Here is a 24,246-nt window from a genome sequence, read left to right as displayed (position 1 = left end):
AATCCTCTCCAGCTTGACAATATCCTTCCTATATTGTAGTACATCTTGGAGATGGTACATCCTGCTGCCACTGCATCTCCATGAAGAGAGTTTGAGATGGATATTTGCTGCCAGTTTATGTGGTGCATACGTTACTTGTCACTCATCAGCCAAAAAGACTGAATTCTACCTAGGTCTTGCTGCACATGGACATGTACTATTTCAGGTTCTGAGGAATAGTGAACAACAGTGAATTTTATGCAATCATCAGCTAAAATCACTCCCTATTTCTAAACATAATAACGGAAGGTCATTGAAACAGCCAGATGTGAAATTTATGTTGTAAATACTGAATATTACAGTAACATTCGGATATTTAAGAGTGGAACATACACAGAAACAAGTTGATTGTATTGCATTTGTGTATTTTTCAAATTGAAATGTTTTTAACGTACGATTACACACTTTATTGAGGAGTGTCTTTAATTTTAAAGACAAATCTTTTTTTTTAACACTCATGGAGTTTCTTCACATCTCTGATAATTAACATTCACGTGGGGGTCAATTCCGTTCCGGGATCTCTTGGGCGCCAAAGATGGCCCCGCCCCCTGTCGTCAAGGGAAACACACAATTGCCCCGCCCTCTCCACGTGATGAGCGGTGGGCAGGCCACCATCGTTCGGTGATTGGCCGGTGCGGGCTGTCAGTCAGGCGATGTCACAATCAATGGGCGGGTGTTACGGAGCGGGCGCTGGTACTGGTAGGAGGCGGCGGTTAAAACGGGGCCTAGGTGGAGGGAGGCACGCACGGCAGGTAACGGGATAGTGGGGATTGCCTCGGTCCCCCTTGTCGAGGGGGAGATCGTTTATTATTCTCTGAATTAAACCGCTGCTGCCTTTTTTTGTTTCGTGGGCTGGGCTGTTCTTCCTCGCGGGCCTGGTCCTGGAGCGGTGGCGGCTGAGTCCCCGCAGGCTCTGGGATGTTTGTTCATCGCTCCAAGGGGACGTGCGGAAACAGCTTGTGTTTCAACTTGTTTTCTTTCCACACCTCCCCCCGAGAGCCCGTGTTCATCCTCCCCCGCGCTTATTACTGTCGGAGGATGAAGCAGAGCCGATAATGAGGAGGGACATCTATTAGCACGCAGTGCAGTTGCCAGAAGCTTGGCTTTGTTTTGTTTTATGTGTGAATTCAGAGCATCTGGACATTCCTCATGTGAAATGATCACTGAGTCACTTTTGACGCGAAGTAAAGTTATTGACTTGCTTAAAAAATACAACTGTGGAGTCCTATAGCCATGAAAGGAGGACATTGGGCCCATCTAATGCATGCTGACTCTGTATGAGAGTAAAATCTGCCTGGTTCCTCTCTCACTCCATAGCCTTTTAAGTTTAAAAGCAAATTACTGTAGATGCTGGAATCTGAAACCAAAAGAGAAAATGCTGGAAAAGCTCAGCAGGTCTGGCAGCATCTGTAAGGAGAGAAAAGAGCTGAAGTTTAGTCTAACTGACCCTTTGTCAAAGAAGGGTCAGTTAGACTCTAAACGTCAGCTCTTTTCTCTCCTTACAGATGCTGCCAGACCTGCTGAGTTTTTCCAGCATTTTTGCCTTTTAAGTTTATTCCCTTTTGCCCCAACATAATTTCCTTCTGGAGTTGTTGATGTTGCTTCTACCATTTTGTGGAGACAGTATTTATTTGATGTGGGGGGAAAAATGTTTTTCTTCCCAAAACAATCCTCAAGTTCTGGCATCACCCATCTTCACTTATTGTCAAGCTGCCTCCCTATTCTCCTGTATTTCTGAATCAAGTCTTGAGTCAGTGGTCTCTTGGTTTATAGCAACATTGTGGAACTTTTCTCAATACCTTGCCTAAATTAGGTATAACCTTTTGAACTACTATCAAGTATCCTTTCAATATTCGTTGGTCTGAGGAGAACAACATCTGTTAACTGTGCAATTCATGACTAGTGAAAAATATTTAACTTTTATGTGATTTTAAATTAGATCCCTAGTGATAGCCAATATTGTGTAGCCAAATGATAAAAAGAAAGTATAAAGGTGCAGAGAGAAATAGTAAGGGATATAATAGCGGCACGGTGGCACAGTGGTTAGCACTGCTGCCTCACAGCGCCTGAGACCCAGGTTCAATTCCCGACTCAGGCGACTGACTGTGTGGAGTTTGCACGTTCTCCTCGTGTCTGCGTGGGTTTCCTCCGGGTGCTCCGGTTTCCTCCCACAGTCCAAAGATGTGCGGGTCAGGTGAATTGGCCATGCTAAATTTGCCCGTAGTGTTAGGTCAGGGGTAAATGTAGGGGTATGGGTGGGTTGCGCTTCGGCGGGTCGGTATGGACTTGTTGGGCCGAAGGGCCTGTTTCCACACTGTAAGTAATCTAATCTAATCAGCTCAGAGTTGATACTATTCACAACTCCAGGACATATTTACAGCTATCCAAATAAGTCAAAGCAATTATCTGAATTTTCTGAAACATCATCAACCCATCATTTGATCAGGTATACCCTAGAACTCTGCAGGAAGCTTGGAAGTGATTGCTGGGCCCCCTTGCTGAGATATTTGTATCATCATTGAGTTTCTTTGAGGAAGTAACAAAGAAGATTGATGAGGGCAGATGGGTGGATGTGATCTATATGGACTTTATTAAGGCATTTGACAAGAATCCTCATGGTAGAATGATTAGCAAGGTTGGATCTCATCGAATACAGGCAGAACTAGCCATTTGTATACAGAACTGGCTCAAAGGTGGTGGTGAAATGTTCCTTTACAGACTGGAGGCCTGTGATCAATGGAGTGCCACAAGGGTCGGTGCTGGGTCCACTGCTTTTCTTCATTTATATAAGTGAATCGGGTGTGATTAAGATACAGTATAAGATTATTAAAGGATTGGACACTCTGGAGGCTGGAAGCATGTTTCCGCTGATGGATGAGTCCCGAACCAGAAGACACAGTTTAAAAATAATGGATAGGCCACTTAGAACAGAGTTAAGGAGAAACTTCTTCACCCAGAGAGTGGTGGGTATATGGAATGCTCTGCCCCAGAAGGCTGTGGAGCCCAAGTCTCTGGATACTTTCAAGAAAGGATTGGATAGAGCTCTTGAGGATAGTGGAATCAAGGGTTATGGGGATAAGGCAGGAACAGGATACTGATTGAGGATGATCAGCCATGATCATAATGAATGATGGTGCTGGCTCGAATGGCAGAATGGCCTACTCCTGCACCTATTGTCTAATGACAACAAAATTTGAGGTGTAGTGGACAGCGAAGAAGTTACCACAGAGTACAACAGGATCTTGATCAAATGTGCCAATGGACCAAGGAGTGGCAGATGGAGTTTAATTTAGATAAATGTGAGGTGCTGTATTTTGGAAAAGCAAATCAGAGTAGGATTTATACATTTAGTGGTAAGGTCCTGGGGAGTGTTGCAGAACAACGAGGCCTTGGAGTGCAGGTTCATAGCTCCTTGAAAGTGGAGTTTTAACTACGCTTTCCTTTATTGGTCAGACCATTGAGTACAGGAGTTGGGAGGTCATGTTGCAGCTGTACAGGACATTGGTTAGGCCACTTTTGGAATGTTATGTGCAATTCTGGTCTCCTTCCTATTAGAAGGATGTTATGAAACTTGAAAGGGTTCAAAAAAGACTTACAAGGATGTTGCCAGGATTGGAGGATTTGATGTACAGGGAGAATAGGCTGCGGCTGTTTTCCCTGGAGCGTCGGAGGCTGAGGGGTGACCTTATAGAGGTTTATGCAATCATGAGGGGCGTGGATACGATAAATAGACAAGATATTTTCCCTGGGTTGTGGGAGTCAGACTAGAGGGCATAGGTTTAGGATGAGAGGTGAAAGATTTAAAAGGGATCTAAGGGGCAGCCTTTTTTACACAAAAGGAGGTGCGTGTATGGAATGAGCCGCCGGAGGAAGTGGTGTAGCTTGATACAATTCCAACATTTAAAAGGTGCTAGGAGAGTATATGAATAAAAAGGGTTTAGAGGGACTTGGGCTGAAAATGTGTTGCTGGAAAAGCGCAGCAGGTCAGGCAGCATCCAAGGAGCAGGAGAGTCGACATTTCAGGCATGAGCCAGGTCTCCTGCTCCTTGGATGCTGCCTGACCTGCTGCGCATTTCCAGCAACGCATTTTCAGCTCTGATCTCCAGCATCTGCAGTCCTCACTTTCTCCTCATGTAATCTTGTACTCTATTATAGCAAAACAATATTTTGAATGTTAAATTTTCATAATCTGCTCATTTATTGGGACACCTTTTGCAGTGGTGGGAATGATTAGGTTCTCCAGAGTGTGGAAACAGGCCCTTTGGCCCAACAAGTCCACACCGCCCCTCCAAAGAGCAACCCACCCAGACCCATTCCCCTACATTCACCCCTGACTAATGCACATAACATTATGGATGATTTAGCCTGGCCAATTCACCTGACCTGCACATCTTTGGACTGTGGGAGGAAACCCACACAGACAAGTGGGAATCGAACCCAGGAACCTGGTGTTGTGAGGCAGCAGTGCTAACCACTGAGCCACCGTGCTGCCCCGAAAGGGGAATTACCATATTCAACTTATAGTGAAATCTTTGAGGATCATGTTTGTCACCATGATTCTAGCTTAGGTGCCCTTCTTTGATACTAGATTAGATTAGAATAGATTCCCTTCAGTGTGGAAGCAGGCCCTTCAGCCCAACGAGTCCACACTAACCCTCCGAAGAGTAACCCACCCAGACCCATTTCCCTCTGAGTAATGCACTTAACACTATGCGCAATTCACCTAATCTGCACATCTTTGGAATTTGAGAGGAAACTGGAGTACCCGGAGGAAACTCACACTGACACGGGGAGAACGTGCAAACTCCACACAGTCACCTGATGCTGGAATCGAACCTGGGGCCCTGGTGCTGTGAGGCAGCAGTGCTAACCATTGCGCTACTGTGCCACCCCTAAACAGTAAGCTGTGACTTCTGTTGGCATCACCAAAAACCAGTCCTTTGGTAACTGAATGCATTGAATGGCATGCTAGAAATGCTTGAAATAAACATTTACATAACTCAGCATGTGCAGAATATTGCAGTTGGACTGTGACAACCTCTATCATTCTGAGCTGTTTAATTTATAGAATCTGATCTTTTTAGACTAAACTTCCACTTTTCTGTAGTTTATGATGTTTTAATTCAAATAATTTAACAACAAAACTTGTTTTCCCAAACTCAGTGCTGACAAAGTAGGTACTGGTGTCAAGCTAGCTGCAAGTGGCAAGCATGGTGACTTGCCTCGATTGTAAAACCACAAGATGTCGGAGCAGAAATAGGCATTCGCTCGGTTGAGTTAACCCTGCCATTCAGTGAGATCATGGCTGATCTGATAATCCTCAACGCACTTTCCTGCCTTATCCACACAACCCTTAATTCCCTTTATGGTTAGAAATCCATGTATCTCAGTCTTGCAGATACTTAATGACCCAGCCTCAATGTTAGAATTCCACAGATTCAGTACTCGGAGAGTAAAAAAAACTTTCTCGTCTTGGTCTTAAATGTGTGACCCCTTTTTCTGAGATTATGCTTTCTGGTCTAGACTCTCCCACAACGGGAAACAATCTGTTCACATCTCTCCTGTCAAGCCACCTAAGATTCTTATGTTTCAATAAGGTCTCTTTTTCATCAAAATTCCAGTGAATGCAAGTCCAACCTACTCAACCTCTCTTCATAAGAAAATTCCTCCATACACAGGAACAACCTTTTCTGAACTGTCTCTGTTGCCAGTTTGTTTTCCCTTTCAATAAGGGGAATCAGACTGTTCTCAGAATTCCAAGGTGTGGATTGTCTGGTATGTGCAGTTTTAGTAAAACCTCCCCATTTTATACTCCATTTTATTTGAAGTGAAGGCTAATATTCCATTTGACATCCTCATAACCTGCTTTAACTTTGCTGCTTTCTTTTTGTGTTTCGCTTATAATCGAATGGTTTGATTTATTCCATTAAATCTATTATAAAGGGCATTGCACTATAAATGGCATTAGTATGAAGTGTTAATCTCCAGGGAAACCTGCTTTGTTGATTAGTGAATGTGAAATTTCTTCTAACTGTAAACCTAAAGTCCTCTTATGTTGTTAGTTCTCAGAAATTGAATTGACAGGCTTTAGATTGCCAAGGGCAAAACGGGAAATGTTTCCATATTGATTTTTTTCAGGTTAATTGTATGAAAACTAGATCTTCGAACAATCCTCATCCTTTTTAAAAATTTGGATCACAAAAAAGGTATAGAACTTTAGATTTTCCTTCTCTAGGGCGGCAAGTTTTACGTTTTATAAATTTATTGAATGTTCATTAAAAACACTGAGATGGTGAAAGGTGGAAAGGAGTTCAAGACCTTTCTGACTGTAATGTAGTTAAAGTAGCAGTACGTGTCTTTGAAATAAACAAGTAAATCATTAAGCTTTTTTTTCTTGATTACATTGAGAATAACATTCAACATGTCACAAGATTGCAAGACACATGGGATTTGGATGAATATCATCCAAACCCAGAGAGTGTTCCACACCCTCGACAACACTCCCAGAGAGATTGTGTTTTTTTTAAAGCATGTTCCTGTTATATTCTGCAATGAAGCATTTTTAGTACTTAACCTTTTACACATTCTTTTCTAGGATGTATATTTGCAACTGTATTTGTTCTTATTGAAATGATACAAGCTAGGGATTGTAATTGTGAGCTGAGAGGAAGGGAGTGTTTTAATTTTAAAAACTTACTTTCCCAGGCACTCTTGGATGTGCATCACCAATGGTCATGGGTTATAGTTTACATTCAAACCAAAATTGGACAAGTTGTCCCACACTAAAACCCTGCTAATTGTCAATGGTAGTGTCCCTACCTTTGACCCAGTCAGTCCTCTTTCAAATCCACCTACACAAGATGTGTGTCTTAATACAGCTGAACAGGTTTATTAGGAATACCTAAATGCACCATTTCTATATATTTATACTTATTCCCATCATTCTCTCTCTCAGTTTGAGTATGAAGAGCAGGAGTTCATCTGAGAACAGAAGCAATCCTGTTGTCTCATTGGATTTTTTAGTTGGTTATGTTGTGCCATTGTTTTTATTGTTTTGAATTTTCACAATTCCAAAAGAGGTCATTCAGTTACTGAAGTCCTCTGCCATTTTGTTTTTTTATCTTGCCCAGCTGTCAAAGGATATGGTTTAATATTTATCCACAATCTAATGATTATCCTGCCAAATTAAACTATAATCTCTATCCAAATGCATTTCATGCTGATGCATTTTGGAAGTATGATTATTATTTTGAATATGTTCACAGTTCCTGCTTTTTTTTTGTTGAGTTGTGCAAATGCCCTTATGGGATTTAAAGAAAACGTTTCAGGGACAGTGGGAAAGGAGACCAGACTGCTCCAAATTGCAGTCAGAAAATGAGCGTGCATATGATTCTACTCTGATTCCTAATGTAGATCTTCAAAATGAACTTGTTAATGCCACTGTTGAAAATTTAGTATAAAGCAGGAATTTAATGTTTGTAATCTTTCATTATAATTTTAAGATAAAATGTGTAATTCACATTTTCCTCCATGCCTAGTGACTTTCCTTGTCACTGCTACCTTATAGTTTCCAGTGCTGTTTATTGTTATTTGGTGACTTCACAGTTACAAGCCATTTGTCTGAAGAGCTGGATTTCCCCACCCTCAACTTGGGCACTAACTTATTCATGACAAATCCATAGGATAATCAGTGCGCTGACAGGAATACTTCAGCCAAAATGTAACATTGTCCGATTAATGGTAAAATCGCCAGTGTTTGCTTACAACTTCAATTTAACTCCGTTTTTGTTTAAAAGTTGGTGCAAATCTCAATGTATTCCAAAACAAATCCATTGGTTGTTTCATCCTGCATTCGTATACTTTGTACATTTCACAGGCCTGCTTACAGGCCAAATACCTTTTTGGTAGAAAGAGATGAACCTGCTGGCAGTGCTGGAAGAATGATTAAATTCAAGTTTCTTTCTTTTCAGTGTCCTTCTTGACTTTTCTGGCTGCATTGATATACAGTAGGTCAATAAAGAAGGGTGCAAGATGATTCTGTCCATATTTCCACATCGCTGAAGTTAATTGTGTGCAGAACAGGGGTTTCTGCTGTGCACATTTTTAGATGTGGAATTGATTACTCTAAGGATGGTTAGTAAGATTAATGAAACTATTGTTCACATTTGCCTCCTGCCAACTTGCATAGCATTAGAGGTTTTTTATTTGAACTTTGTATGCCTTTTGGGACCAGAACATTAACACTGGTTTGTATCGGATTTATTCTATTATCTTTTTACATTGTTCACTTAATTGTCCCAACAAAAATTTGCAGGTGTTTTGTGCAAAGGAAATGTTTTTCTTTAAAAAGCAAACATTTGTTTGCGGCTGTGTTTAAGCATTTGTTGCTTGAAATTACGTTCTAGCCCATTGACTTGCATCACATTATTCACGGATCAATCAACTGCATTTGTTACAGGTGTGCCTGCATCTGTATTTAAATATTTTCCATCAAAACAAAGCTGGAAACCTTTTATTTATAGGATGTGAACAGTCATGTTTTTGTCATTGGTATTCCAATTAGAGTGCTATAGATTTTTTTAAAAAGTGATTAGCTAATGTCTCAAGTGATTGTTCAGTTGACTCCTAACCAAGTTGTTTTGTGACAGTTTTATCACATTCATATTTGCTTTGCTTCTGATTTCACTGAGCTACCACGTTATGTGTGGTGTCAATTGAGGACAGGTATGCAATGACTTTTATTGTTTTTTTGACCAGATACTAAACAAAAAATAATTTTAAAATGTTTGCTGTTTGCAGACTTGTTATGTGAAGGTTACTTTTTAACTAGTGTTACACTGTTTATATTACATTGCTAGGTACAAATTGGTTTGAAATTTGCCACACTTGCTGTATTCCATCCTGGGAAAGAGATCTGTAAATGATTGTGTTTGGAAGGATTGCAGTGTTCATGTATGTTCATTTTGTGGTTGTATCATATTATTCCTTCTGTTTGATAGTAGATTAAGCTGTGATGCTTTTAAAACAAAATTATAGTATCTGTATAGTTTGAGTTCTGTCTTTTAAAACTGGTAATTATTCAGTTGGAATAGGACTGGATACATTTCAATCACTTTTCTACTAGCGATAGCTTTATATTCTAATACTTGTAATTTTCAGTCACATTTTTTCATCTGTTTTGCCGATTTAATATCCTGGAAAGTGGCCAATTTGCAGATCTGTCTGCTGCTGACAGAGCAACAGTCTGAGTTAACACCTTTGTTAATAACTGTGCTCAATTTGGGGAAAAAAGTCATCACTTAGAAGTGCAAGTGCAGAAAAGATTGGAACAAAATTCAAAATACTTTCACTCCCATTCCAAGTGCCTAGATGGATATAATACTTGTTTTACCATTGGTTTGCCTCAAAGTCAGCATTAGAGACTGGGAATCCCCTCACCTCAGCAGGCATTTAAGGGATGTGCAATATTGTGAACTATACTACAGCTACAGAAAGGATTCTTCTTGACTCCATTTTTCTTGGACTTTCTCACGATTCTAAAAAAAATCTTTCAGCTTGCTTTTTGGCAAGCAATTAACTACTTTGAAAGGATAGTTGGTAGGAAATGTAATAAGTTTGTTGCATGGCAAAGACCTACTGACAACAGTGAAATCAGTGACAAGCTCACTGAAAGGATAATGTTAGCTAGGCCAATTAAAGAACTCTTTGCTTTTTCATTACATACTACAAAAATATCTTCAAATATTCCATGTTAAAATATGAGTCTGGCAATGTGGTGGTACTTGCTGAAGTGTGCTCAAGTCTCTGGTGTGAATTTAAACTTTCTGACACTGTTGCAAACATACTGAGCTAAGGCTGATAGAGGTCCAATTCAGTATCTGTTTTAAAGTCAATACTACATTTCTATTCTGGATTCTTATGCTTATAACCTTGATGGAGGCTGCCCATGCTAATCCACCACATTGGGGAAAACATCGTAAGTACATGAAATAATTGTTTCATAATTCAGAGGTTCTATAGATGTTTGCCAACAGTGGGGCTGTTGGGCTTCTGTCAATATGATATACACATTGAAAGTGTGTTTTTTTTTCAGCATGGAGGAGAGAGGAAAAAAAAGGTACATGTTAGCTCTAGAAAAAGCTGGCTTTTGATTAGAGTACCAAGATCACAAAATTTGGATTATAAATGGGTCCATCTCGCAAATTAATATTGAGATGTGCTAACAGTTCAAATCCTGTTAATCCATACGTGGAAGAGTGTAGATCCAAATATGAAGAAAACCAAATCTATGCAGTTTGGTTCTTTATAAGATAAAATGGAGGTTTTTAAGCATAGATCTGATTTTTCTTCTTCCGAAAGAAAAGGAACACTCCCATAAATCTACAATTGGGAAAGAGTGGGAAGGCTTTTAACATGGGATTTCATTTTATGAATTTTTGCTCCAAAACTGTGAATTTGTAATCCTAGATAAAGGATTTATGAATCTTTATTCAGTTTAAACATTCAGTTTTTAACAACATTTTGAGTGTCTGAAACCACCAGTGACACTTCTATTGTAGAAGAGCTATGGCAGCTCTTCACTCTGTACTAATGAGCTCTGCACATGTAATAGATGACCCGGGCCAAAGAACATTTCTAAAATAGTTTTGAGGTCAATTCAAAAAAAGATGCGGTATAGATCATTACAATCCAAAGTGGTCCAGATTCAGATCTGTCGGTGCCCAAAACAAAAACATAAGTGTCAGCTGGTCGAAGGGATAAAACCTTGTTTGCATCTCGTAACAGATCCCATGATGCTGCACCATTTATTCTCACCCAAGTGTTGTATCACTGTTTCTCTGAAAATTGTTGTGTGGCTTACATTGCGAAAATATGAACCTAAAATCAGATGTCTTTTCCATATGTGTGACTGTTTCTTGGGGATTGGGAAGACGAACAGTTGCTGATCATACTTAGCACAGAAATGGTTACTCTGCTAACCTATGGGAGCGGTTTATCTAATTTGCATGCAGATTTGCATCTGTTTTCTTTCATGAATTTGTTTCAAAGCTTATTTGCATACTGTGAAATGTAAAATCTACTGTGAAGCAACACAGTTTGACATTTGTAGAGTTATAGAGGTAAACAGCATGGAAACAGACCCTTCGGTCCAACTTATCCATGCTGACCATACATCCTAAATAAATCTAGTTCCATTTGCCTACATTTGCCCCATATCTCTCTTAACACTCTCTTTTCATATATCCATCTAGATGCCTTTTTAAATGTTGTAATTGCACCAGCCTCCTCCACTTCCTCTGGCAGCTCCTTCCATTCAACCACCACCCTCTGCGTGAAAAGTTTGCCCCACTGGTCCCTTTTTAAATCTCCCCTCACTTTTAAATCTATGCCCTCTAGTCTTGGACTATTCATCCTATCCATGTTCCTCATGATTTTATGAACCTCTATATGTTACCTCTCAGCTTTCACTCCAGAGAAAAATTTGCCACCCTATTCAGTCTCGCCCTATAGCATGAACCTTCCAGCCCTGGCAATATCATTATAAAGCTTTTCTGAACCCTTTGAAATTTCACAAGATCCTTCCTACAGCAGGGAGACCAGGGTTGCATGCAATACTCCAAACGTGGGCTAACCAATGTCTTGTACAGCTGCAGCGAGACCTCCCAATTCCTATACTCAACACATTGTCCAATTAAGATAAGCATTCCAAAATGTCACCTTCACTATCCTATCTACCTGCAACTACATTTTCAAGAATCTATTAACCTGTACTCCAAAATGTCTCTGTTTAGCAGCTTCCTATAAAATATAAGCCCTGCCCTGATTTGCCTTTCCAAAATGTAGCACCCCACATCTATCTAAGTTAAACTCCATCTGCCACTTTTGGCCCATTTGATCAAGGTTCTGTTGCACTCTGAGGTAATCTTCTTTGCCCACTACACCTCCACTTTTGGTGTCATCTGCAATCTTACCAACCAAACTACCAATGTTCACATCCAAATCATATATATAAGTTATGAAAAGAAGTGGACCCAGCACCAATTTTTGTGGCACAGGCCAGTTCTGTATCCAACTGACCAGTTCCCCGTGTATTCCATGTGATCTAACCTTGCTAGCCAGTCTACCATGAGGAAACTTGTTGGACACCTTACTGAAGTTCATTTAGATCACATCCAATGCTCTGCCCTCATCAATCCTCTTTGTTACTTCTTCAAAAAACCCAGTCAAGTTAGTGAGACATATTTCCCACACAAAGTTTGGTTGACTATCCCTAATCAGTCCTTGCCTTTCCAAGTACATGTAAATCTGTCTCCACCACTAATGTCAGGCTCACTGGTCTGTCATTCTCTGGCTTTTCCTTACCACTTTTCTTAAATAGTGGCACCACATTAGCCAACCTCTCGTCTTCCACTTAAAACAAATCAATTCTTCTGTTTTCAATAAAATGTTATTTGATATTTAAGAGGGGTAACGTGGTGAAGTGAAGATCAACTTAGAAATGGATCTCAAAATGGTTTTGAAAAAGCATTTTCAATCACTTTCAGTGTGTAATCTTGTTTTAAATGACTGAAAAAGACTTTTTAAAATTGACACAATATATGTTCAAAACCTATTTAGATCATGCCTATTAATGAATTTTACCCAGAGGGAAGCTTAATTTCTATAGAGTTTCCATGAAGCCCTACAAAATCCTGCAATTATTAGAAATTTGCAATGGGTCTATTCATCTGATGGGTACAGTGGTTTAGTGAGCAGAATTGTCTTATCATGAGAGGATCATTGCACTCGTTCAAAGAAACATGAAAAAATCAATTTTTGGGGTTGAAGGTAAGATGTATGCAATTTTTTTTTGTTTCCATTCATTTCATGGGATATGGGCATCACTGTCTGCCCAGCATTTATTGCCTGTCCCTAGTTGAATTTGAGAAGTGGTGGTGAGCTGCTTCTTGAACCGCTGCAGTCCACCTGCTGTGGGTTGACCCACAATGCCATTAGAGAGGAAATTCCAGGATTTTGACCCAGTGACAGTGAAGGAATGGTGATTATATTTCCAAGTCAAGATGGTGAGTGGCTTGAAGATGCAGACGTTCCCATATTTCTACTGGCCCTTGTCCTTCCAGATGGAAGTGGTTGTGGGTTTGAAAGGTGCTGTCTGATGATCTTTGAATTTCTGCAGTGCATCTTGCTGATAGTACACACTGCAATTGAGCATTTGGTGGTGGAGGGAGGGGACACAATGTCAGTCAAGCAGGCTGCTTTGTCCTGGGTGGTGCCAAGCTTCGTGAGTGTTTGAGCTGCATTCATTGAGGCAGGTGGGGGGTATTCCATTACACTCCTGACTTGTGCCTTTTATGGACAGGCTTTGGGGAGTCAGGAAGGGAGTTACTCATCACAGTATTCTTAGCCTCTGACCTGCATTTATGTGGTGAGTCCAGCTGAGTTTCTGATCAATGATAACTCCCAGGATGTTGATAGTGGGGGATTCAGTGTTGGCAATAGCATTGAATGTCAAGGGGTGGTGGTTAGATGGTCTCCTATTGGTAATGCTCATAGCCTGGCATTTGTGTGGTGTGAATGTTACTTTTCAACCCAAGCCTGGATATTGTCTAAATTTTGTTGCATTTGGACACAACTGCTTCAGTTTGAAGACTTTCAAATGGTGCTAAACATTGTGTAATTGTTGGGGAAAATCTCCACTGGTCTTTCTTTGTGCAGGGTATTCTGATCCCAAACAAATTGTGTTGAAAGAAACCAGTAGAGCTGAGGAGAAGCTTTTTTTTTTCCCCTGTGGCAGCTCACTTAAGTAGGCCCACTGCATATTGTGTGAACAACAAGTGTAGGAATCCTGCCTGCAGTTTGCATTTTGATTTGTGTAGTGTTGCGTCAAGGATTTTGAGGTGACCTGCTTGTTGGATGGATAATGCTTTAATTTTAAACTATTTTGTGACAAAGAGAAAGGAATGGCCTGGACTGGCATTAGTCAGGTGATGTCAATTTTTGTGTTTTGATAAGATCTGTTTTTCATATGGGAGCACGATAGGGAAATAAGTCCACAACTTGATGGAATTTTAATTGCTGTTATTATATAGCTTTAGCTCAGTGTTTTTGGTAGGTAGGTTTGTCACTTCCTTTGAGACTGTTTCAGAAGCATAACAAGCAAATACAAAATTTGATTGTATAATAAGTCTTCTGATCATCACAGCTTCATAAAACCACGCCCCTTAAATGCCTGGCCGCTGTATAGTTACCCACTTGCAATCTATAGCAATCACTTGTGTGCTTGCTGAAGAACAGATGTTGGTTTGACTGTTGTTTAGCTGTACACATCCGTGTGCTATACCACCATTTTTACAAGGATTTTGCCAGGATCAGAAGATTTTAGCTATGAAGAAAAATTGGATCAGCTGTATTTGTTTTTACTGGAACAGAGTGTAAGGGGTGAGTTAACTGAGGTGCATAAAATTTATAAGGAACCTAAATAAGGGCAACCTTATTACCAGGAGTCAAGGAACAGATTTAAAGTAATTGGTGGAATAGAAATGAAGGTACATTTTCTTTCAGAGAATACAAAGCACCTGGAGCAAAAGAAGGTCTTGTGACACAGGGGTAGCATCCCTGCCTTTGAGCCTCAAGAACTCTGGATTCAAGTCTCACTCCAAAGACATCAACTTGTAAGTCCTTCCAGTTTGTAAGGAGAAAGTGAGGACCACAGATGCTGGAGATCAGTATCAAGAGTGTGGTGCTGGAAAAGCACAGCAGGTCAGGCAACATCCGAGGAGCAGGAGACTCAATGTTTCGAGCATAAGCCCTTCATTAGGAATAAGGGAGTATCTGCGGTCCTCACTTTCTCTTAGTTGATTTCAACCCTACTGCAAAGCCTCTTCCAAGGATGCCTACCTTGATGAATTTCTCCTTCTGATGACGGACTTGTGCCTGGAACATCGATTCTCCTGCTCCTCGGATACTGCCTGACCTGTTGTGCTTTTCCAGCACCACGCTCTCGACTCCTTCCAGTCCGTGCCAATGATAGGCTTTGAGACTGGTGATTTCTAGTCACCTGTGTAATGGCAAGAAATTGGTATCTGCCATAAATATTCAAGGAAGATAAAAGTTTCATTCCCACAGAAACTCCGGACTCCTGGTCGGCTGAATAGCTAGGTAGCTGGTGGTGACGATATTCTTGCCAACTGCATGTGATTCAATCCCCATTTATGTTGTATTGGACTCGGGACCTGCTCCTTATCCTGTCTGTGGTTGAGTTTGCAGTATGGTGGGTTAGATTCTCATCACATTTAAAAAGTATTTGCATTTCTACAAGAAGAGCAGGGTGGCACGGTGGCTCAGTGGTTAGCACTGCTGCCTCACAGCACCAGGGTCCAAGGTTCAATTCCAGCCTTGGGCAACTGTCTGTGTGGAGTTTGCACATTCTCCCTTTGTCTGCGTGGGTTTCCTCCGGGTGCTCTGGTTTCCTCCCACAGTCCAAAAGATGTGCAGGTAAGGTGAATTGGCCACGCTAAAAAATTGCCCATAGTGTTAGGTGCATTAGTCAGAGGGAAGTGGGTCTGGTTGGATTACTCTTCGGAGGGTCGGTGTGGACTGGTTGGGTCGAAGGGCCTGTTTCCACACTATAGGGAATCTAATCTAATCTTTTAAAAAAAAGCAGGAAATTAAACTTGATACCATGGAGATAGCAAATGCATTCTGTATCATTATTTTTTCTTTACATTCTTATAGATTCATAAAAATAAGAGCAAGAGTAGGCTATTCAGCGTTTTGAGCCTGCTCTGCCAATTGCCATTCGATTTTGATCATGGCTGATCCTCTATCTTAATGCAGTATTCCTGTTTTCTCTCCATACCCGTTGCTTTTAGAATAAAAAAAGAACTGTTACTTGAATATATTTGATGTCTTGGCTCCCACAGTCACCTTTGGCAGAGAATTCCACAGGTTCACTGTCCTTTGAGTACAAGAAGTTTCCCTCATCTCTGTTCGAAATAGTCTACCCTTTTCCCTTACAAAGTTTCCCCTAGTTCTAGATTTCCCCTGTCAACAAGGGAAAATATCCTCTTCTGTATCCAGTCTGTCCAGTACTTTTAGAATTTTATGCATTCCAATGAGAACGCATGCACACGCACAGTTGAAGTCCTCTCTCCTCACGGGATAGTTCTGCTGTCTGGGAACTCCCTTTCAGATGCTGGAAATTTTGACCCAGTGACAGTGAAGAAACAACCAAATATATTTTTAGTACTTTGAGCTCTTGGAAAATTCAGCGACTAGATTTTCAACTAGGGTTGAAAAAACACTTCTGAAATTATTTTGATTCATAACTGAGCTTTTACAGTGATATTTCAAAAGTAGATGTATAAACTTGGTTTCAAAATAACTTTCAGTTATACTGCAGTAATACTCCTAAGACAAATCTGAAATATGGAAAATGAACAAAAATGTCATTGTTTAAGTTTTTCGCTAATAGAAATCACCAAAATTGAATAGTAATTTTCGATATTTTCTTTGGAGGATTCAACTGAATGCAGTAAATTACTTTATGCAGTACTTCAAAGTAATGAACACAGAAACTCTCACTTTCCACGTGAAAATATTATTCTGTTAATTTCTAATGTAAAAAGTTGCTGCTAACACCAACCACTTTCTAACTTGACAAAGTTGAACTGTTGCATTTAGTAAACTGAGATTGATATGAATACAAGTGTAGTACAATATTGCAAGAATTCAGATTATTAAATGTTGTTTTAATGTTGAAACAAGCTATTGACCTATCTAGAAGGCGTTAGAAAAGTGTTTTATTTTAAGCAGACTTTTATCTAAGTAATGGTCTCATTTCTGCTCTTCTCTTCTAGTTAGTTTTTGACTTTGGTTCAAATCACGGGTTGCAATGACTACTTTGGATGATAAAATCCTGGGAGAGAAGCTCCAGTACTATTATAGTAGCAGTGAGGATGAAGACAGCGATCGTGATGACACTAACCAAAAAACCATCAAGAATCCTGGGATTTCTGTGGGTGCAGAGGTCCGAGAGCGCAGTGCTATCAACACAGGTATGGAAGGAGGCATTTCACTGGAAAATCAAAATATTTAAGAATAGTAAGTTGAGGACCCATTTTCAAATCTATCAAATGTTTTTTTTTCCTTGGAGCGAAATTAAACTTCAAAAGGATGATACTCTGATTATTTTTAAAGTATTTAGTCATTGGCATTTCTTCAGTAATTACTTAAAATAATAATAGGCTAAGGTTTCCTCTCTTCACTCATTGTGCATTTAATAAATGTATGATTTTGCACTCGGAGAGGAAATCTTTCACCTCCTGTCTGCCAACCTAATTTGATTTGTTTTATTCTGTTTGGCCCTAAGTGTTGTATTGCTGAATTTAGCTTGGAGTTTTCTCCCCATCATATTCCTGAGTAATGCAATAACAATGTAGTATGTCAAACATACAATTCCTCAAGGCAAAGGTATAAAGCTGGCCAAAGAGTTGGAAGAAAGAGTTATGGAGGCATTTCAAGCGTTGGCCTTAGAAGGCTGAAAATGTAACACTAGTGTGTGGAAGGAAGGCAGAAGAGATTGATGCAAAGAAAAATTCCCAAGTTGTGGGACACGGGATGGCTTGGGAGTATAGTTGTAGTACTGGCTCAGGTTATAGAAAGGAGAAGGTTAACATCTAGAGAGATTGAAATGGAAAAGTTGAGACTGTGATCTCATGCAGGTTAGAAAAGGCAGAAACGCCAATCGAAGAGGATCTGGTATGGATGTAGGCAGTGGAGTGTTGGATGATTGGAAATTTAGTGATAGTGAAAAGTGGGAGAAACGCATACAAATAATTAAACCAGATATTTCAAATCTAATTGAGGGTTTCAGTAACAGAAGGTCTGTATTTGGTGGAAGGTAAACAAAATTATATCATTGTAGACCAGGAAAGGCTTGGAGTCAATACAGTGAACTGATGATTGAACGGAAGACAATGTTACAGATGGTGAGATCCTTCTCTGTCCAGGACTTGGATTTGTGTTGGATGACCGATTTGGTCTTGCTAATCATTTAATTGGGAGAACTTCCGAGGACAGATGCTGAAGAAGTAATCTTGACAGCAGAGAGGCATTGAGAGATGTGTAGAGTTTGTAGGGAAACAGATGTTATCAATTTGCAAGGGAAGCAGGATCCATACCCGGAAATAATATTGTTTAGCAATCAGTTGTAGATGAGGGGGTGGTGTCTGGAGCCTTGGAGATAAAAATTGAAAACGAAGAATGACAGCATGACATAGGTAGCATAAACAGAACATCATTCCTGGCTTTTGCTACTGACTGAAGGTGAGGGGCAGGAACCTGACTGCGCGCATTCAACCAGCAATTACCAAACCCCTCGAGCATTCTCAGTTTTACTCTGCTGTTTTATTCATGTTTTTTCCTTCCATTCCTTCAATCAGTATTATTGTCTCTGTGTTGATTTTCATGTTACAAATCTTTGAATGATTTGCTTTGCATTGGTTGCTGATCACTTTGCAGAAAGTGTAGGGCTAATTTGGAGAATTAACGTTCTCTATAAGCTGGCCTCAGGGTGGTACGGTGGCTCAGTGGTTAGCACTGCTGCCTCACAATGCCAGGGACCCAGGTATGTTTCCAGCCTCAGGCAACTGTCTCAGTGAAGTTTGCACATTGTCCCTGTGTCTGCCTGGGTTTTCCCAGTCCAAAGATGTGCAGGCCAGGTGAATTGGCCATGCTAAATTGCCCATAGTGTTAGGTGCATTAGTCAGGGGGAATTGTAGGGTTGAGGAATGGGTCTGGGTGGGTTACTCTTCGAAGTGTCAGTGTTGACTTGTTGGGCTGAAGCGCCTGTTTCCAGACTGTAGGGAATCTAATCTAAAAAAAATCTTTGTTAAATGGAGTGACATTCAGGTGGAATTGAACTGCATTCAGTGTGACTAAAGCAGTACCTCCGAAACCAAGTGCTTCCAAACAAACCTGTTGGGGACTATAACCTGGTGTTGTGTGATTTTTAACCTTGTCCACTCCAGTCCAACATTGGCTTCTCCAAATCATGGCCTCTGTTGAGAAAGTGATCCACAAGTTTTATTGTGAATATCTTCCTAGGTTTCATGGTACTGTTAAAAAGTGTCTGTTTAGTGGTCATACCTTTGCAGCACTGATCATTTATTGTTGATTTGAAATTTAATAAATGCAGTGTACCAACATAAACATATTTCCACAAATCAAATTTTACATTCATAAAACCATTGTATATGTGTTTTGATTCAATGTAGCATGTTTTAAGATGCAGATCTCCGTTTTGAGTGTGGCTGTACACCTCAAATCTATACTCAAACAAGAAATGAGATTATTGGATACCACTGTTATTCATTATTTTTCAATGAAGTGCATTAGGCTGTTTATTTTGGAAAAAAAAGAATATGTTTACAAATTAATAAAGTGAGCAGCTCAGTTATAGTCATAGAGTCATACAGCATGGAAACAGAACCTTTGGTCCAACCCTTCCATACCAACCAGATATCCCAACCCAACTAGTCCCACCTGCCAGCACAGGCCCATATCCCTCCAAACCCTTCCTATTCATATACCCATCCAAATGCCTTTTAAATGTTGCACTTTCTGTGGCGGCTCATTCCATACATGTACCACCCTCTGTGTGAATTTGTAATGGACATCAGCTAGGTGTTAAACTTGAAGTTAAAAATCACACAACGCCAGGTTCTAGTCCAACAGGTTTATGTGGAAGTAGAAGCTTTCAGAGCACTGCTCCTTCATCAGGAAGGTAGTGGGGCAGGATCATTGGGCGCAGAATTTATAGTAAAAACTCAGTGTCATACAACTGATGTCTTGAACAAACTTAGATTGCCATTAAGTCTTTAATCGTTTAGATTGGGTTGCAGGTTTTGACTGATTAATATGTAAACCCCCGACCTTCTTTCGAGTCACAGTCCCAAGATAACTTAAGGTTTTATCAGTATTTAAAAAGGTAACATTTCAGCTCAAATAATGTATTAATGTTGTGAGATTAGAGTCTATCTGTATCCCAACCTTGAGTCAGACTAGAACCTAAATTTCCAAAGTAGGAATTTATAAAATGTCGCATGGACTGACTGCCTACAGATTGTTAGTTTTTTTTTGAACAAAATGGAATGTATCTGCAAATACGAATCTGCAAGTTGGATTGTGTTGGTTGCTCTTTGTGCAGGACCTAAAGGAGTAATAAACGACTGGCGCCGTTTCAAACAGCTTGAAACAGAACAGCGTGTCGAGCAGCGTCGGGAGATGCGAAGACTCATCAAGAAACTCTCGATGAGTTGTAGGTCTCATCTAGATGAGGAGAAAGACCAGCAGAAGCAGCAAATGCTCCAAGAGAAGATGAATGGAAAGGTTAATATTTGTGATGTGTAACTTGTCAACAAGGAATCAAGGCTACAGAAATACCATTGTATCAAACAGAATTGGATGAAAATTCAGAAAGGCGAATGTGTACAAATTCTGGCAAAACAAAATACTAATTGCAAAATATCGCTGTGTGGGAAATCTGATTAAAACAGGCTTTGCCACAAATAATTATCTTTAATTTTACTTTTAACTTGAGAAAAGTAAAATGCATCCAATCACAAGATGCTTCTCAGCATCTTTCTGTTGGTTTCAAACTTGCTTGTCTATACATTGTAAGTTATTAATTCTGAATGTCAGTACTAGCATTGTTGGAAGCAGTTATAGTAACTGAAATTAGAAAGAACTATATATTGCAATCACTTGGCAGTGCAAGATCCTATATTCAAAACTAAACTTTATTTTTTTGTATAGATGACAATGAAAGAGTGTAACATGCTGCATGAAAAGGATGATGAGGCGTTCTTGGAGCAGTACAGGAAGCAACGAATGGAGGAGATGAGGGAACATCTGTACAGTGGCAAACGTTTTGAAGAGATCTATGAACTGGAGAGCTCTCAGGCTTTCCTGGACACAATTGACAAAGAGGAAAAGAATACTCTCATCATGGTGCATATCTATGAAGATGACCATCCTGGATGTGAAGCTATGAACGGGTGTTTGCTCTGTCTGGCTGCAGAATATCCAGTTGTGAAATTCTGCAAAGTCCGCAGTTCTGTAATTGGAGCCAGTGCACGATTCACTGGTAATGCTTTACCTGCTTTGCTAGTCTACAAATGTGGAGATTTGATTGGCAACTTTGTGCGCATCACTGACCAACTTGGATATGACTTTTTTGCAGTGGATTTGGAGGCATTTTTGCGTGAGTATGGTGTACTGCCAGAAAAAGATGTGGTGTCACCCACGTCCATTCAGAGTGCTTCAGTGTCTCGTAGTGATGATAGTGATCTGGACGTTGACTAACATCATGGTATCTTCCTTATGATTTAATAAGTTCAGCACGGTCAGCATTGAGGCATAGTTCGAAAGCAAATTCAAAATAAGTTACAGTTTTAGAAAAATGAACAGCCAGTACCTAATTTATTATGGGATCTAGCAAGTCATGGTATGGCATGTTTTTAATCTTTTACATTAGTTCATTCTTGGCAAATATACGTTAATCAGGCCAGCAAATTTTGTTTAGATTATTTTTTGCCTTTAACATATGGTCCTCTAGCCGTATACTTCATAATTTAACTTTTGTTAAAACAGCAGCCCCTGCTCCCACTGACATTAAAAATGTTACTGATAGCAGAACAACTTGAATCATTCCAATATGTTTATTGTAGAAAATATTTACTTCGGAGTGGTTCCAAAACGTAGTTGGAAATGTTCCTCGCAACAAAATTCTTAAGTCAAGCTATGCATTTGATGAAGCTATGCTAAACATACAGTTAGATTTGTACTAATGATTGCAAATAATGAAGATCTGACTGCATGCTTAGTTTTTGGATAACTAAATACCTGCGGTAGGTATACTGTAGCACTGTATATAATTTCCTTTATATTCTAAATGTTTCTCCAAATTTCATTTTTCTGGTAATCTTTCTAATTATAAAATCTTCTTTCCATCTAATTCTTCAGACTTTTAGTTCTTTGTGATTTGTACCAGAATGTTGCATCTGCAGCCACTTTTTCGAACACGTTTTTGGATAGCTATTTGGTAGATCCAGATTCCTGTCCGTCACCTGTAATTCTAATTCTAAAGGCCAGCCCTGAACAACTGAGGGGATAACATGATTTCCTTTTTACTTTGGTTTTTATTTCTATCTCCTTGTTTTCTTTGCACTAATGTTTCCGAAGGCTTTCTTGCAATGCTCTAATTTGTAATGATTTCTTTACTTTGTGAACTGCGTATAGAAACCAGTAGCTTATATCCTTCCTAAAATTGAAAAACTGCAAGCATTCTCTTCATTATATTTAATACAAATTTGTATTTAATGCAAAAATAGATGCATCTTAATTTATTTCTATTAGTTATGCTGTGAAGCATGATTGTTCATGTTAACTGTCATTATTTGCATGAAGTTTTAAGAAAGCATCAAAATTACAATAAATGTAGTGTTGGAGTGTTAAGGTGCTTCATTCTTGTCCTAACTACCAGATTTTATAGGCAATGTTGAAGGATTCTCATTTTTGTGCTTAGCATTTGCCTTGTGAACATGTCACTGTACATTGATCAATTTAAAATGTCAAAATGATGGTAGTTATTGTGTATTGTTTTAACATTGCTGCAACTTTTGTAATACTGCTTCTTGTGTACTGTTTTTAGTAGTTCCATCTACAAAGGAAAATCAATGTGCTCTTTCCATTGTCTGCTAATCTAATAAAAAAAAAGTGATATCAGATAATTTGTTTGCTTGTTAATTTAGTATAATTTATAATACTTAATATGGTTAACTCTTAAATGTGGTTTTCGATCCTTTTTTATTTGGTCAACTTCATTGGCTTGTTTTATTAAATGTCCTGTCCATTGATCTGAAAAGTAGTGATGTTAATTCTTAGCCATTTTTTTCTTTTTTTTGTATTTTGAGCACAGCTAACTTCATGGGGCTGCAATTCCATTGGCTCTTTGAATATCTTGTCTAGCTTCAGATTGAGAAGTGATGCTTGATAGTTCTTAAACTAACCATCACTAAACACTGTCAGCCCAGAAAGGGTCCTAATCTCTAGAGTTTTTTGAGCACTCTAGAGATGGATTACTTTTTGTTCGATTGGTCCATATGTGAAAAGCAGTTAATACATGAGCTTAAGCTAGAATCTTAAGATTTATAATTGCTATTTAGGTAAGAGCCACATCTGTGATATTCCAATTAAGAATCTAGTTAAAGATAAAAGAATTAGTTAAAGCTATAAAAACTGCAGATGCTGGAATCCAAAATAGACGGGCAGCAGACTGGAAGAACACAGTGATCCAGGCAGCATCAGGAGGTGGAGAAGTCAACAAGTGTAACACTTCAGGACGGGGGGTGGGTGTAGGGGGAGCTGCAGGTAAAGAGGGTGGTGGGGGCAGGGGATAGGTGAAGACAGGTACAGAGTGCGACCTGGTTGGTCAATGGGAAGAATGAATCGGTTGCTGGCAGTGGGCTGGGAAGGGAGCCAAGGCTTGGGGCGGGAGGTTTTGAAATTGGAGAACTCCGTGTTAAGTTCTCCATCTGTAGGTTGCCCAGGTGGAAGATGAGGTGGTGTTCCTCCAATTTGTGGTGATGGTTCGTTTTGGCAATGGAGGAGGCCAAGGGTGGTCATGTCTGAAAGGGAATAGTTAGGGAAATTGGGAGGTGTGACTGGGAGGTCTGGTCAGCCCCTGCGGGACCTGCTGCGATGTGCGGTGAACTGTTCCCTAAGTTTACATTTGGTGTCCCCAATGCAAAGAAGACCACATCAAGAGCATCTGATGCAGTAAACTAGGTTGGAAGAGAGGCAGGTGAACCTCTGTCTCACCTAGGAGTTTTTGGGGCGCTGGATGTAGGTGAGGGAGGTGGTGTACTGGCAGGTTTTGCATCTTTCTCATTGGCAGGGGACGGTACCGGGGGTTGGTGCAAGGGAGTGTTGATTTTTGGCCTGATGGGTTGTGGGCAAAGGAGGTAGGATGTGATGTTGGACAGTTGGCGTTCAGCCTCTGCAACAGAGGTTCATTCTCCAGATTATCACCGTTTTCCACCCCCCTTAATCAGTGGGTTTGATGGTGAACCAGGAGTTGTTGCAGAGTGAGTGCAGCACTGCACATTCGGAGGGGGTGGAGAAATTGAGGCGACAGGTGTCACG

The 24,246-nt window shown here is 40.0% G+C and overlaps 1 protein-coding gene across 2 annotated transcripts; it reads left to right on the top strand.

The window, feature by feature from the left end:
• Window positions 1-705: 705 nt before the first annotated feature.
• Window positions 706-22,807, top strand: pdcl (phosducin-like). 2 transcript variants are annotated; one of them, XM_060841374.1, is made up of 5 exons: window positions 706-791; window positions 6,178-6,245; window positions 16,899-17,096; window positions 20,249-20,430; window positions 20,857-22,807. In XM_060841374.1, the coding sequence occupies exons 3-5, from the start codon at window positions 16,934-16,936 to the stop codon at window positions 21,403-21,405; spliced, it is 894 nt and encodes a 297-aa protein (XP_060697357.1). In that variant the 5' UTR covers window positions 706-791; window positions 6,178-6,245; window positions 16,899-16,933; the 3' UTR covers window positions 21,406-22,807. The 2 variants fall into 2 exon arrangements, with proteins under 2 accessions (XP_060697357.1, XP_060697356.1); XM_060841373.1 differs by lacking the exon at window positions 6,178-6,245.
• The last annotated feature ends 1,439 nt before the right edge of the window (window positions 22,808-24,246 follow it).

Source organism: Hemiscyllium ocellatum, chromosome 21, assembly GCF_020745735.1.
Source record: "Hemiscyllium ocellatum isolate sHemOce1 chromosome 21, sHemOce1.pat.X.cur, whole genome shotgun sequence".
Lineage (NCBI taxonomy): Eukaryota > Metazoa > Chordata > Chondrichthyes > Orectolobiformes > Hemiscylliidae > Hemiscyllium > Hemiscyllium ocellatum.
This window is presented reverse-complemented; position numbering and strand designations above follow the sequence as displayed.